We start from the raw sequence: 15,098 nt of genomic DNA, 5'->3' as shown, positions 1-15,098 counted from the left end.
ACCAGATTGCTCACCACAACACCTTTTATATCGTTAAGCATCTCAATAAACCAAGCATCGATTAACCCGTTGGGGGAAAAAAAAAAAAAACGTGCCAACTGATGTTGCAGGATCTGTTCAGCTTCAGCCGATCTATTAGAGGTAATTACAGCTCTCTCTCCGTGTCAAACATCCTCCTGAGCACTACTTAAATGCAGGTATTCAGCAGCAAAGTCTTAGCACGCATACCCAAAATTGACAGCAAGCTTCAAGCAAGCAGGATTCTCTAGAGTTCCAGCTTTCCTAGCGCCAGATTACATAGAACTTACTTTTGAGAGAAGACTGCGTTTTAAATTAGAATCGGTAAAAGGTGCTTATTAACCCGTCGTGAGTGATGACGCTTGGCGATCATTACAGAGGGACACAGCGGTTGCCTACATAGCAAATCTGATCCATCCAGACCAAACCTCACCTTCACTGGGAGAGATGCACTCCATCCAGAATGACAGCACAAGCCTCAAAGAGTACATTAATGAAACGATTCTGCTGCAGATGTTTTCTCTTTCAGCAAAATGCTCCTCCTAACCCATATCTGAGGGCTCAAGAGAGGTTGTTTTTTTTTTTTTTTAACTAAAACCTCCAAGAACTACTGCTGGTGGGCAGAAGAGGAATTTCTCTGAGCAAATGGCAAACCTTTACAAACCTTTGATGGGATGACATATCATCCCTTCCCTCTCTCTTGCGATACGGTTCCTCTAGAAACCACTCCAACAGACAGATCCAGATTTTCAACCTCTTTTCCCCAATTCTGGTTTTCTGTCCTGTAACAGGATCACAGTTACACCCTTCAACCGGTAAAGAAAACCTTTGGTACGCTTAGCCCACATGTGACCATACGCAGAGCAGCTGCAACTGACAGTGTAAAATGAAAAATGGCCTCAGCTCACAACCACTTAGCCCTCCTTTCAGGTTTTCCAAAATTTAGATCCTGCACTTACATTTATCCACCTGTCAATGTTTTGACTCCTGCCAAGAATCAGGTTTTACTCTCTTCACCGATGCAAGCGCTAAAAAAATTCTATTACAACATGCAGTTTATTAGTTTCATGGGCCCCTCATTATTGTTTGTTGCTTTTGGGTCCCAGTACCTCGCTGAATCCACTGCCAAAGCTAAGTATGACAGTCATTTCTGAAGCCCAGCACTGCACGGGGCAGAGCACCCTGAATGTCCATTTCCAGTTAACTATGAACACCGAATTTCCTTTCCTCCCACTCCATTTTGTTAAGCGTTATGCTGAATTTAGACAGATCTTTCACTTTGGCAAGAACAATTTTTCAGACCCGCAAGTGGTTTTAACGAAAACAGTCAGTAAACTACACAGCATTGCAGCAAGGCTCTCCACCCCACAACTTGTGGGATAAGACCTTTATACTTGGTCGACAGCAATAACATATCATTAAAGGAAAAATCTAATCTTACAGCCCTTCAGCCAAGGGAACTCACAAAGACTCCCTCTTGGTCTTTAAAGGCAGGGCATTTACATGTACAAATACGTGTTCGTATGCATGTAAAGTACTACACTTCGGATGAGGATGAAGACGTCCCACGTTTACAACTGAAGAGTAACACCAGCAGGCAGCTTACTTTGTCCCATCAAAGCAAATTCCTTCTTTATCCTATTTCCACGTAACGTTGTTAAAAATGAAAGCAGAAAGAGGCTAAAGTCAGGCTGCCAACGAGACTTTGCGATTCAGAGGAGAAAGACCTCAAGAACATAAGATGCTGCAATCAATCCACTTGCCTACTGCCTTCTTTCTATAAATTGTGAATGAAGGCTCGCATCCTCCTCAAACCTGCAGGCTGCATTAACAGCTCTCCAAAACGTTACAGAGCAAAGCAGAGGAGTGAGCATCACTTCGCATGAATGCGGGGCACACAAGTGCCATGCCCACACCTTCTCACCCCTACTTTTTAAACTGAGAAAAAGAAAAATTAAAAAGCAAGCGATGCCTCTAGTCAACTTCCTGAAAACAAGGTTTGAGGATGTTTATTGCCAGCTAGCTTTAAAACCACTCCAAAGAACAGAGAATTTTCAATCTCTTGTTATCTATATTACTAGCATCATTTTTGTGATTATTTTGTGTAAAATGCCTTAGGGCTTGAACTGAGGTGTAGTATTGCAAGTCATTACTTTATAGCTTATACTACTAGTCCTTGACTACACATGAAACTCCCCCAAGATATTTTGGAAAGGGACAGGTATTTTATATTTTGGGCTTCTTGCTCTCCATTTGCTTGCAGTCACCTTTGCCTATAAAAGGACTTTTACCCCAGCCACTGAATTCAGAGTCACGAATACACGCAGACAGTTTCTTACCTTCCAGAAACCATAGGCCACGCACAGGTCAACTGAACAAAGATGAGAATTGCCAGTCTGTCAAAGAATCGTACGTTTTTCTACTTCTGTTTCTTCTGACATGGTCATCGCTCACATCAGCCCCAGTCTGTACCTCATATTCCAAGCACTTCTGTTCTAAACGCTCTATCGGAGTTTCAAAATAGAGATATTCCTATCTTTGTTAACATGTACCTTCTGCACATGCTGTGTGTCTAAGGGGCACAGAACTGGGCCAGCCCAAGAACAACCCAAGCAAGTTCTGCGCAAGCATAGGCATCTCTGCAGAGCACCCTCATACTGCTGTGTACATCAACACGGTGTCCACACGCTGCCTGCTACGACAGTGCTTACCGAGAGACATTATTTCCTTGCGTTTGAGCGAGGGAGGCGAGCCAAATTAACTTGGAGGGCAACCAGACAATGAGAAGAAACCCCTTCCCAGATCAAGCAGAGATGCATTTCCTCATGGGAACATCTCCACGTCTGTAGTAAAGAATGAGGAAGAGGGAAATGGATTCAGACCGCAGCCTGTCCCGAAGAAGAAACTTGTATCTGCCTTCCTTGTTCCTCCCTTGCAAGTAACAGCAAACTATATCATCCGCTTCGCGTTGAGGTAAGCAATCGGCCAACCTGAGAAGGCAGAACCACCAACCCCTGCCAGCTGACAAGCCTCCTGTGGCTTTCCACCATCAACTCCCTTCTCTAGCCAGCTGAGCCTTTCCTTCACCCCACTAAGTGCATTAACCATAGTTAATCATAGACCAATTGAATATGCCCAAAATACTAGCAGGTCAATACTCCAGCGTTTGGCCTTCCAAAAAAAATCACTAAACCTTCCCTCTGAAAACCCCATTTCACTCATCGTCTCTCAATATGCTATCCTTCCCCTTCTGCAGTGTTCCGACAGCATAAATCTTCATCTGTTTTCCAACTCATGTGTGTTTTAGGCAGATAAGAGGGTATTCAAAGCCCACTTACTAGTAATGCAATAATACATACTTTTTTTTTTTTACCCTCAAAAATACTTGTATGCCAGCTTCCTGGACAGTGCAGAATAACCACTGCTAAAAAGTGTTTCCTTCTTACCAGTTGCAAGCACCTTTTAGAAATAAGGTGCTGGTACACTTCACCTGGAACGTGGATTTGTAATAGTCTGCGGTTAAAGGAAGCCACATCTCAGCTAGCACCAGTGTCAGCAGTCCTGCCTGAGAACAAGGGTGTGAACTCCAATTTTCTCTCCAAGCGCAGAGACAGCCCTGCAGGCCTGGAATATACTGAAAGGGCTCTGCAGAGGGCACATCGCCTTCATGCCTCCTCCTAAGTGTATCAGAGAAAATCCCTGTCTGGATTTTTGAAGGAGGCATCTTTCCCAAGCAATAATTAACTGAAGATAAAACATAGCTGTACATGTTCAATTTCCCTAACTCTCTCCAGATGGGAGAGCTGAAGGTTGTTTATAAACTACCAGAGTTTGGCCTGTTTGACTGGACACAGGCTGAAAAAAAAGGATTGACATTTCCAGACTGCACCAATTCCCAACTACAGAAGCGCAGCTAGACCGGTTTTGAACTGGAACAAAACGTTTATATGGAAGGTTTGTATTTCTGGACCTGTTGACTCTCTTGCCTGTATCCACAGACATGTTTTGTCAGGCTCATCTGCTGTGGGACAAGCAGCTTGACCTGGTGAGTCAAATCCAGATTTGGTCAAAATCTGATTGCGCAGTTTTCACCAAAGAAGCTGAGAAATCATCTTCAGGTAAGATATCTGAGTTTAGGCTTCACGGTCCTTAAGGACAGATCAAGAAATAGAAGTGATGTATGGAATCAAAGCTGGCTTAAGCTTTCTACTCAGTAAAAACAAAGCTCTCAGTATAATGGAGACAATCAAGTCATTTCCTTAACTTCTAGGAACTATTTTTACAACTATGTTATTAATGACTTTGCAAATCAAACTTTATATGCTCGTCCTTGTATTTGAAGATGAAATAAACTACGAATTATATACAAGCTGAACCGACAGTGTCTAATACTTGGCCAAGTTAATAACTGCAAAAATCCACAAAGAGAAGGAGCTAAGTAAATTCTCAGTTTTATAGACCGAGATGCACTGTACCCTTCCTCAAGATGTTTGGGGTTTGCTTGTTTTAAAACCTGGTTAACAAAATATATGAATCCAAAATCTTCCAATTCTAAGCAAAAGACTGACATGTCATCCAGTTCAGTCCCTTCACCTCATCCTTAACTACATAAACAGCACTTTCATTTTATTATCTCATTAAACTTGCGTACACCTATCACCTCCTCTGCAGCCTTTCTGAAGGCAGTGCCCTACACATTATATTCACAACACAGTACTCGTCGAGCCTCAGTCTCTGACGGGTACCTGAAGCGTGCGTGAATCCGATCCCTTTTTTTAGTGGTGAGCACAGTCCCTGGTTACAGCCAGCCATCACGCAAAGCGGTGTTATGCAAAGGTCATTAACACAGCTGTCCCAGCAGCCCTTAATCCTGGGAACTGCAACACCCTCACTCTTCTATTCTTGGGTGCCTTCACGAGAAAGGCGCTGAGCTGCGTTAGAGGGCACAGCGGGCTCAGGACTTCCTCTTTCCTTGGTGTCCAGCACTTCTTTTTTTCCTCCTCTTCTGATGACATGGAAACACTGTGTACCCCACACGCATACCAGCAAGCTCCCGCAGAGCTGGCCTAGCTCTGACAGATGCAGTCCCTTTATAATCATCCATCCCTGTAAAATGACCTCAAGCATGTTAGACTAACGCTTGCTCTCTGGTTGTCTCCACGCTCTGCATTTCATTTCTCACTCAGTTTCCATTATTTTTTCTCCCTTCAAAGAAGAGGAGCAAAATCCAAAACTCCCTCCTTCCCAGTCACAGTGCAGCCACTTCTTCTCCACTGGCCAGCTGGCAGCCCTACTCCATAGCAAATGCCTTCACTCTGTCCCACTCCACCAAACCACAGGGCTAAGTCCTAACAGATACTTCAGCTCCCTATGCCACGTACTCTCTGCTGCCAGCTGTCTCAAATATATGCAAGATATTTCATTTCAGCTTTCTCCCAACTCCATTAAAATTGGTGTTCAAAATTCCCCAATTCTTTGTTTCTAATATTCTTAGCGCTCTTTTGAAACTGAATTTGAGCCACGTACCCCCAACTCATTTACAATTAACAGATGCAGATTAAAAAACCAGGGTTATAGGGTTATAACTGAGATTTCTTGCCATGATTGCCAGCAACAAATATCAGACTAAGCTGGTGAGGCATGCTTTTCTTTGTCTCAAGAGACCCGGTCTCCTCTTGGACACACCTGCCATAACTAAGAGTGGATACAGCAGCTGGATACGTGGTGCACGTAAGCCACTCAGACCCTCAGAAAGCCTTCTTCAAAGTTCCAGTAAGAGACATCTAAAGCTGGCACAGTCTGAACATCCAACAACTGTCTCAGATCGGCAATCACCTAAGAGACAGAAAACGCAACGGAAGTAAAGAGCCATTTCTAAATGATGGAGAATGTCAAAAGCAGAACAGCAGAAATTTCTGAAGGAAGCCTGGTGTTACTACATACGCGGAACTAGAGAAGAAAGGGTTGTTAGCCAGCAAAAAAAGCGTAGGAAACAAATAATTCAGGTTACCTACGAAGACAAGTTTCAGAAGGGGAAAAAAACCTGGGAGGTGTGGCAACATGTAATTCAATGTTTGGAAATTCAAGACAGTGATCTGAACTACTCCTATCCTTTACAGTGTTATAAATTAACTGCGCCAGCTTGTAAAAAGATCTGGCCACCAGCACAATGCAGCAAGTCCCTGCAAGAACCTGGTAAAGTATCTGGATACATGAGACGGTGAATAATACAGGAAAAGTTACAAATGGTGTAGTATTAACGCTATTGCATGGGACACCTGGAATATTGTGTGGTATTTCAGTGATTCCCATTCAAAAAATACGTAGTGCAAAGACGTCAGGGTGGAAAAGTCTATGGGAAAATTCTCACATAAAGAGAGATGAAAAGACTGCACATTTTTACATGCAGATAAAGAGTAGACAAGAACGTACTAACATGTAGAAACAATAGAGGAAAAAATACCATTAACCCTTTCTCAAATGACATAAAACAGAAACAACGATGAACAAAATGAAAGGCAGAAAATCAAAACCTGATGGAAGAAATAGGTTTGCAACCATGGGCACAATTAGCCTGTGGAAACGATTCCCCGAGGATATCGATACATCCAGAAGCCAGAAAGGAATTTCTACAGATCTGGTCACTTGCACGCCAAAGAAGAACAGAGATGTAAATATAAAAGTTAAACTTAAAATATCTAGAGTTCTTGAAGACAGGCAATTATGTCCTTTGGTGCAAAACCAACTCCTGGTTTCTCAGCGTTGACAAGAAAACTTCCTTGGGACAACTAGGGAACTACAGCTACGAAGAGCAAATGGACTTTGTGACTTGTCTTCCTTTCCAGTTGCTGCTCTCTGAAGTATCTGCACCACCGAGAGTAAGAGGCCCTGGGCTGAAGACATGACTGATCTGATCCCCTGTTACTGTCTTTATACGCAGCAACTATCCAGCAACGTAATTTCAAAATGAAAAATTCACGTATTTCTTCAATCAAAGATCAGGTCACTCTCTTGCACAGGAAGCATTTTCCCCACTTAGAAACAAGTTCTTTAATGAAACTCCAGCCATCTGGAATGAGCCTCAATAATCTGAGCTATATCCTATCCTCGGCTGTTCTCCTATATTCAAACCTTGCTAGCGTGTTCCCGTTTTAGCAGGCTGCCACCATCTCTCTCCCACTTCTATTTAAGCAGCCATCCCCCAGATTTCAGAACAAGCTTGTGGCCAACAGAGAAGACAGCAAGAGGAATGGGACTTTATGACAGTCTCCTACGATGTTACCGAAGAGCTGCATAGTGATGACACAAGATAAAAATCTCTCTCCTCTGGTTAACAATTTCAGTACGAATGGAGCTACAGGGCATCCAAAATGGACCTCATTTGCCTATCAAAATTCAGATATTCAACCCCTAAGATACTCAAACATGCAGTAATGCTACAATTTATTCTTCTTTTTGTTTGCAAAACTTAAAACTGGTTCATTACTGAAGGGAAAAGACTTATTAGTACCAGAAGTTATCAACACAATAAAGCCAAATCCCAAGTGGGTATGTTCTCACAGCCTACAGCAGCAGTCTTGGTGCTTCTCATCAACCTGCTCCTGTGAGGCTGTTGCTAGCTGAAACCACGGGTTGCTTGAATTCTAGAGAGGGAGCACATCCTGAGAGCCGGGGCAGAAGCTGCAATAGATCTGTCTAGGCATCTACTCAGTCTTTGTGTTTCCTTGCTATCTCTTTACACACAGCATCAAATTGCTTTTTAAAATTTGGCCTGTTCCTGGCTGGCATTAGCTCAGGAGCAAACTCAGGTGATACAGAGGGATGAAATGTCTGCTCCAGCCTGTGACTTTTCTAAGCCACAGCAACCATTCGACAGCAACTGATTAAGACTACTCTGACCCTGCAACATGAGATGACTGTTTTTGTGGCTCCAGTTTCCTCCTCCACGATCAGATCAGGAGCACATCACTAGACAACAGACCATTGTAGTGAGCGACAACTGAAACCAGTACTTACTGAGCGGTTTAAGGATGCTGCTGCTTGTCTCATCGGTGTTTTCTACGTCTGATTTGTCGGAGTAGTTCTCAGAGATTTTCTCCTTTTCTTTCTTTTCTTTGTGCCCAGGTCTTCTTCTATGACGCCTCCTTCTCCTATAGCTCTTCGGCACATGGACCCCAATGTAAATAGTGTGATGACCTAGGGAACACAAGCACAGCAAATATTAACTTGGACTGCGTATAGTTTGTGCATCACTGGCCAGTACAATTCATGCTGCGCTTCATTCAAATAGGCAAGCGAAGTCTCTTTCTTGGCCTAACGTTAATTAGTACTATGTTTCTTGCCTCCAAACGTGAGCTGGGAGCTTTTTAGCTACCATTTGGAAAAGTATTTTTTGTACAATCATTTCTGAGAGTGCAGACTCTCTGATAATTATTCTGTCCTTGTGACTCATTTAAAAATAAAAATAAAAACCACAAGGCCATCATACTCATTTTGCAATATTGAATACAGTGCTCTTCAAAAACATTCTACATTAATTTTTCCATTTGTTTTACCAAATACATTGGCTGGACTTAACACATACCTTGTGCAAGCTGATCCAGCTTAACTGAAGAGCTTAGAGCAACAAAGTTTACATCACTTGACTATGTAGTCCATTGTATAACAAGCGTCAAAGGACCATTAGGCTATTATTGTAACACAGCAGATGAGGAAGGACTACTAACATAAGTTACGGTAAACTTCTAAGGACTTGACACTTTCCAAAATAAAAATTAAGTAATAAAAGAGTAAGTGCCAAATTTCATATGCTGACTGTAAACACAAGTATGCCTTTTCCCTTTCATATACTTCCATTTCAAACTAAAGCACTTAAACTACATTTGCCAGTTGTTACGTCTTTTTGATGAGTTTGATAAAAATGTTTTACTGTCAGAGCTTTCTGCACTTCTACCAACTTGGGATAAATATCTTGCCTTGTGCTTATAGAAAGCATTTACACGTCTTTTTCTGTGCCCAGATATTTCAGACATCTCACTGTAAGCTTTAAAAACAGCTCCTTCAGATTTAACTCTTGATAAATGACAGCTGTATTCTATGCTTTTGACCAAATTTGGTTTCCCCACTCACATCTCAGTGTAACCAAGCAGAGAGTTTCAGATAAACACACATGCCCTATTACTGACTGAAGTACATTTGTCTGAATGAACGAGCTGCAAATGCACGTAAGAACAAATGTATTTATCTGTAGGTACAGTCATTTCCTTCTGCTCACAGCGGAGTTTCTGCAGAGCTGTCCCTCTGCAGAGTCACTGCCTCGGTCACTTCACAACCATCTGTTCTTAGCATGTGCTTACACCTTGCATGAATGCATGGCTGTTAAAACCCCATGCGAGCATACCGGATGGCATATTCAAGAGAAGGCAGAGGCTACAGCTTTTGGAGAGTTGCACTCCATCCCACAGCACTCTCCCACCCCAACTCATTCGGCAGGTGCCTCCCCAGAGAGAGGGGAGACCCCCCCAACAGTAGCCTTCAGATCCCAGCCTCCGTGGCTTTGAGCAGGAAGCACAGGTAAGATACCCCTCGGTCCTGACTCCAGCACCTACAAATATCTGCCACAGAAGATACCCAGCCAAAAGACCCTCTTGAAACGCGCTCCGCAATGTGAAATCACATCACTCCCGAAACCACAAGAACTTCTGTCAAACGGGTGGGCACTCAACGAGACGACGGCGACAGTGTCTGAAGCCAGACGAGATGTGCTTCGGTGTTACCAAGACACGGAGCTCTGCAACAACTCTCCGTTCAGCTCAGAGCTGCGTCCACCTCTCTTTTGCAGCAGCCAGACGCCCTTTTGCTCGGCAATAAGAATTAAGTCAAGCGAGGAACAAAAGTCAGGCTTCGCTTGATAAAACAGACACGTGCTTGAGAAAGTTAGAGAGAAAACTGGCCCTTGCCACCGACCCACCTCTACCGATTCTCCCTCGTTACAGAGGCAATGAGGGAAATATGCATATGCATATTGCATGTGCATTGCTCTTTCCTTTCACCTGCAAGCTGCACCTACTATTACTGTTTGCTTTTCAGCAGCATCACGAGGTTCCAGATGAACCACCTATTTGCAAGACACGGGAAGCTGCTCTGGAAATGCCAGCGCAACAGTAAAGCCAGAGTCTGCAGCCACCAGTTAACTTCACTGCTAAACATGCGTCTCTAATTCCTCATTATGATAAATCAAATCTTTGAGACCGAACAACTGAAAATTTAGGCACAAAATGCCCAATTTCCATAACAAACTGACTTTTCAATGAAAAACAACCCTGCATTTGCCATTTCAAATTCCACACGCTCTCGAGGCCCGCTGTGAGGTCTGGAGAATCCTTCACCTTTTTTGCATGTGAATTTTCATACTGAAAGCATCCACGATCTTTTAAAAAGCTGCTTGACCACAGTGGCCCTCCTTGATAGCAATTTTACAATAGCTGAGTTCCCCAAAGGCTTTGCAAATAACGGAATGATGAGCTGTATGCAGGCTTATGAAAATAGCCCACGCCCCATGCATTTTACACTGTCTCTCATAGCCACCTACATATGTGCTCTATAGTCCAGCAAGACTACCGAGGTATACAGATCTCCAGCAGTAGCTCCTTTGAAAAGCAAACACAGAGGGCAAATTAGAAATTTTAAATGCATGCTGTTGTTGAGTTACTTAAGTATAAAAAAGCATCTGAAAAAGGTTTCTTAAATACTGCATTCTTAATTCTCAAAGACCAAGAAAATGAAAAGAAAAAAAAAATTATCCTCCAATACGATCATTTGAAAAAATATGTTCATCCCCAGAGTGGCACTAAGTGTGCTACATTTTGGCTCCAAAGTAATTTGTTATGTGGAAATTGCAATGGAAAGCAGAGGCTTATGAAGAAACTCCCTTCTCACTCACAGACATGATGGTGTGACAGCGCCTGTGATGGCCCTGAAATGGATCACATCATCGTTCCGGTGGCTAGAGTGCTACAGCAAGCTCAAGTTTATGTCCTGGTGGCAACTATGCAGAAGACCATACTAAATAAATAAATAAATCAGATATAAAGATATAGAGTGCCTATGATATCAAGATAAAAACTAACAGCTATAAAGGGTTAGTGAAAATCTCTCCGAGTGAAGTTACAGTTACTTTTTAGACGATATTATCTAGGCTGAGATATTAAAAGTTCACCACTACATGCGCATCTCCTGCTGCTGCTGGGTGCCAACAACTGTCCGGTGCAGCACCGGACGCTAATGACTTGCCATCTCAGGGAGCAGGACAAAAAAAGAAACAGAAATCCGAAGTCGAGTAAGGTCCAAAATCAGGCAGCACAACAGTGACAGAAGAAAAGGGACCTGCATCTGCTGCCTCCAGCCCAGCGTGCCAGCACTGCGATCTTTGAGAAATGGGCTCACGCCACAGAGGGAATGGGCAGAGCCACGATGCCAAAGTTGGAGACATCTGCAGCGAGACCTTACCGAGCAATGCCTGAAGAGATGATTTAGCTCTAGCGTGTCAAAGGAAACCCGGAAAGCTATTCCAGCAACCAGAAACATCAGCTTTAACATGGCAGATGGCATAAACGCTGCACAGGGACAGAGAAGGGGAAATCTTATCCGAGCACGAGCAGGAGCTCCGGCAGGGTAGGGGTGGCCCCAGGACAGACAGGGCACTGGTAGCCATTCCCAAGGGATTCTTACAGCCAAGATTGCATCCAAAAGCCAGATGCAGAAGGATGGGGTGATTCCGGTAGCTGTATTAAAACAACGTCCTCCTTTGAATCACTTCAATTCTGTGGTCAGCTTGATAACAGAAACACATCATAGTAAGCCTGTAGTCTTAATACTTTAATATGCTGCCAACAGAACTCTTTAATCTTTTGACCACGTGTGGACAGTACAGATTTTGGTACTATGAAACTAAGTTGAATATACGCAGGCAAACATCTGCATTACTTAGCTGCTTTTCCCTATTCTGCAAGGGAGAGACTTACTTAACATTGCTTTTTGTCTCCCTCCCCCTCCCATCTGTTCAGGGAGGCCAAGCAAGACATGTTCCTTTTCTGCGTACTTGAAGTGCTTGGCATCTGTTTATATTGTTGCAAATGCTGAGATAAACTTCTAGGCTCCCTTCCCAAAGCGCCTGGAAGGAAACAATTGACACATACTCTCAATGCACGGGGTTTCTGAGACATTTCCTACTCACCGGGGTAACAGAGCCTTTCCCATGAGAACCATTGACTACACATGGTAATGCCTGATAAATTTAACGTGACACACATGCACCGCACTATTACCCTACGGCTTGGTAGAGGATGGGAAGCACAGCGCCCAGCGCTGAACTCCTCCTGGTAATCCAGGTCCCGCTCAGCCGTAGCTCTCTCTTGTACGCCCGACACGGGCCAACTGCCGGTTTCCTCCTGCGGCCCCCACTGCATTCACAGCCTTTTCTGGGGGCTGCTCCCCTCGCCCTCCCCGCTCTCCCCCAGGAAAATGATTAGCCTCTGTGCGCACCTCATTAATTTTTAGAGCTGTTCCGGTTGACCGGAGGCATGTATTTCACAACACTAAAATCCCATAGGTAAGATGCTGAGCGAGGCCTGCAGGTCAAAGTGGCACCTTTTCTATTCTAAAGGACAGTGACGGGTCGTGGCTTCCTTGAACTTACACCTGCTGTAGCTAAAACTTTTGAAGTTAGCTTCTTGTGCCTGAGGAGAAACTTTACTGCGCACCAAATGCAGAGCAAAATCGTTTCATCTGATTATTAATAGAGCAAGTAGTAGTCATCATCAGAGAGGTATTTTTCCCCCAGAAAAATTTTGGTTGAAACCACATCTTTTGCTTTATTAAGAGCTATTAAAAAATAGCAGCTCATGATTCAGAGTCCAGATTTAGAGTTTGGGCACAGGAGAGTCCCTGAGTCAGTTTTACTGGTGAAAACCCGCTCACATATTACCCAATTTAATTTCTGTAAAATGCAGAACTTAATCCCTCCCTGCCTGCAAGAATATCTGTTCATCTCCTGCCTCCATCCTGGCCAAGCATGGTCTTGTTGACGTCCTGGGAATGAAACTATCTGCATCTCAAGTCGTGCACACCACACAAGCTCATGTGCTGACCCCAGCAGCGCTCTGACAGCATGCACAAAAGAAAGTAGCTCCAGACACCCTGCCTCAACGAGTCAGGCCCCCAGGCATACCGCCTCCGCGCAACGCCACGCTGTTTCTTTTCTGAGTTATTCCATTTAAGGAAACGTGGGGGTTAAAGAAACGTAAACACAGGAGGGAAAAAAGTGTACTGAAAAATAAAACCAGTAAGAAATCTGCAGGCTTGAAGTTGTCTGACCTGGTGAAGTTTCAGCCACCCATTAGTTCCTTGTGTGTGTTTACGTAGCCAAACTTGTGTGTTAGCATAGCCTGATCACCTGCTACCCACACAATCCCGCTCTGCTTTCGAGTGCTCGCTCCCCATCACCCGCTGAGGTTTGCAGAAAGCTTCACAAGGGCTTCTCAGCAGGCAAAGCCAGGACCTGCATCAAACACACCAGGTTCCTACACCTCAACACCCGTAATTCTGTCTAGGCGTTTTTGCAGTCACTGTGGCACAAGGCTGGAATCAAACCTGAACTGTCTGTCAGTGAGGATCCTTTTCTGTCCAAGGAAGAAAGTATGGCAGTTTTCAGAGACTGAGAGGCACGGCATACGTGCAATGCACGCAGTGAGCGGCTGCCCTGTCCACTGCTAAGCGAAGGGGAGTGCAGCTGTGAAAGAACCAGAACAAGCCTGGCACCGTCAGCTGAGGATCTCGTTAAATGTACGTGACGAAGAGACCTTGGGATCTGCCTGCATGAGAAGTGTGCTGGGAGCACACTCTCTGTGCAATCATGTCAGCCCCAAATTGGACGTCCCAAGGCCTGTGAGGCACAAGCCATCTATATTGTTCGAAACATGTGGATCTATTCATGCTACGATACAGGCAGCAAACGACAAAAAAATTCTATATAGAGAGAAATCCATAGTTCAAGTGTTGTTTCCCAAACCAGTTCTGGAACCACGTTTGCCTTAAAGAGCATTATCACGTCCTACCACGTCCTTGGTAAGAAACCAATTCCTCCCAGAAGAATCATACAGAATAGACCTGATGCGTGACACGCCTATGGAGAGTTGTAGAGCTCAGGTTTCTCATGAAGTTTGAATTTAGGTGATTCTGGGGAGCTTCATCCTGCAACAACAGTCTTTCGACAAAGCCTTTTGCATTGTGTATTTCAACACGTACATGTAATAGAATATCAGTGGCCATGGTAGTAACCCAAATGTAGGGTACTACCAGAAAACCTGCGTTACAGGAAACGCAAACTGAAATCGTAGCCTTAGCACGAGAAAAAAAGAAAAAAGGAAACTGAAATCGTAGCCTTAGCACGAGAAAAGAAGAAAAAAGGGAAAAAAAAAGGTAAATCAGCAGATATGATTAGATTATCTAAGTGTGGTGACACCTTTTGTGCCTGAGGTCTCTGCGTTCGTCTGGACACTGAGCTGGGTCTACAGCTTTCTGCAATCTTAGTGCATGACCAAGTACAGACTTTAAGCCTGACGCTGCGTGAGACTGAAGAGGTATCTACAGCCAAACGAAAAAGCAGACAGAGATCACTTTCTTTATGATCCTCTCCATTTTTAAGCACTATAAGAAAATGATGACAGTGCAATGGCTTTTGCTTAGCAAAACCAAAACTTGGTCATTTAGAGAAAGGAGCCGAAAGTTACAGGATCAAAGGATAAAGTTTGCCTGGTGCATAGTATCTAAGAAGGAATCCCTTCCACATGACTGGGGTTGTTGAGACTTAGGGCCTGGTCAGACTAGCCCATAAAGAATCTTGGACTGGCACCTTAGAAGGAAACGAGATCAAAACTTAACATTTAAAATTTATAAAGCAATGAAAATGAGCTGAGTGTTAGCAGTTTTCACCCGGCCCGTGTTTTTACTTTCAAGGCTCCTTTCCAAAGAACAGGGAGAGTCACATTAAACCCGATCAGGCTTGGACAGGCTCATGTGGT

General features: G+C 43.8%; 1 protein-coding gene across 1 annotated transcript in view; it reads right to left on the bottom strand.

Moving 5' to 3' along the window:
* SLC4A4 (solute carrier family 4 member 4) overlaps positions 1-15,098 on the bottom strand; it is a 205,418-nt gene that overhangs the window by 141,306 nt on the left and 49,014 nt on the right. The window contains exon 3 of the mRNA XM_009288809.2: positions 8,035-8,214. Within this exon, the coding sequence (XP_009287084.1) occupies positions 8,035-8,214 (180 nt within the window). The remainder of the gene's footprint in view (positions 1-8,034; positions 8,215-15,098) is intronic.

This window comes from Aptenodytes forsteri, unplaced genomic scaffold (genome assembly GCF_000699145.1).
Source record: "Aptenodytes forsteri isolate BGI_AS27 unplaced genomic scaffold, ASM69914v1 Scaffold221, whole genome shotgun sequence".
NCBI classification, from domain to species: domain Eukaryota; kingdom Metazoa; phylum Chordata; class Aves; order Sphenisciformes; family Spheniscidae; genus Aptenodytes; species Aptenodytes forsteri.
Note: the sequence above shows the minus strand (reverse complement) of the source record. Positions and strands in the feature narration are given on the sequence as shown.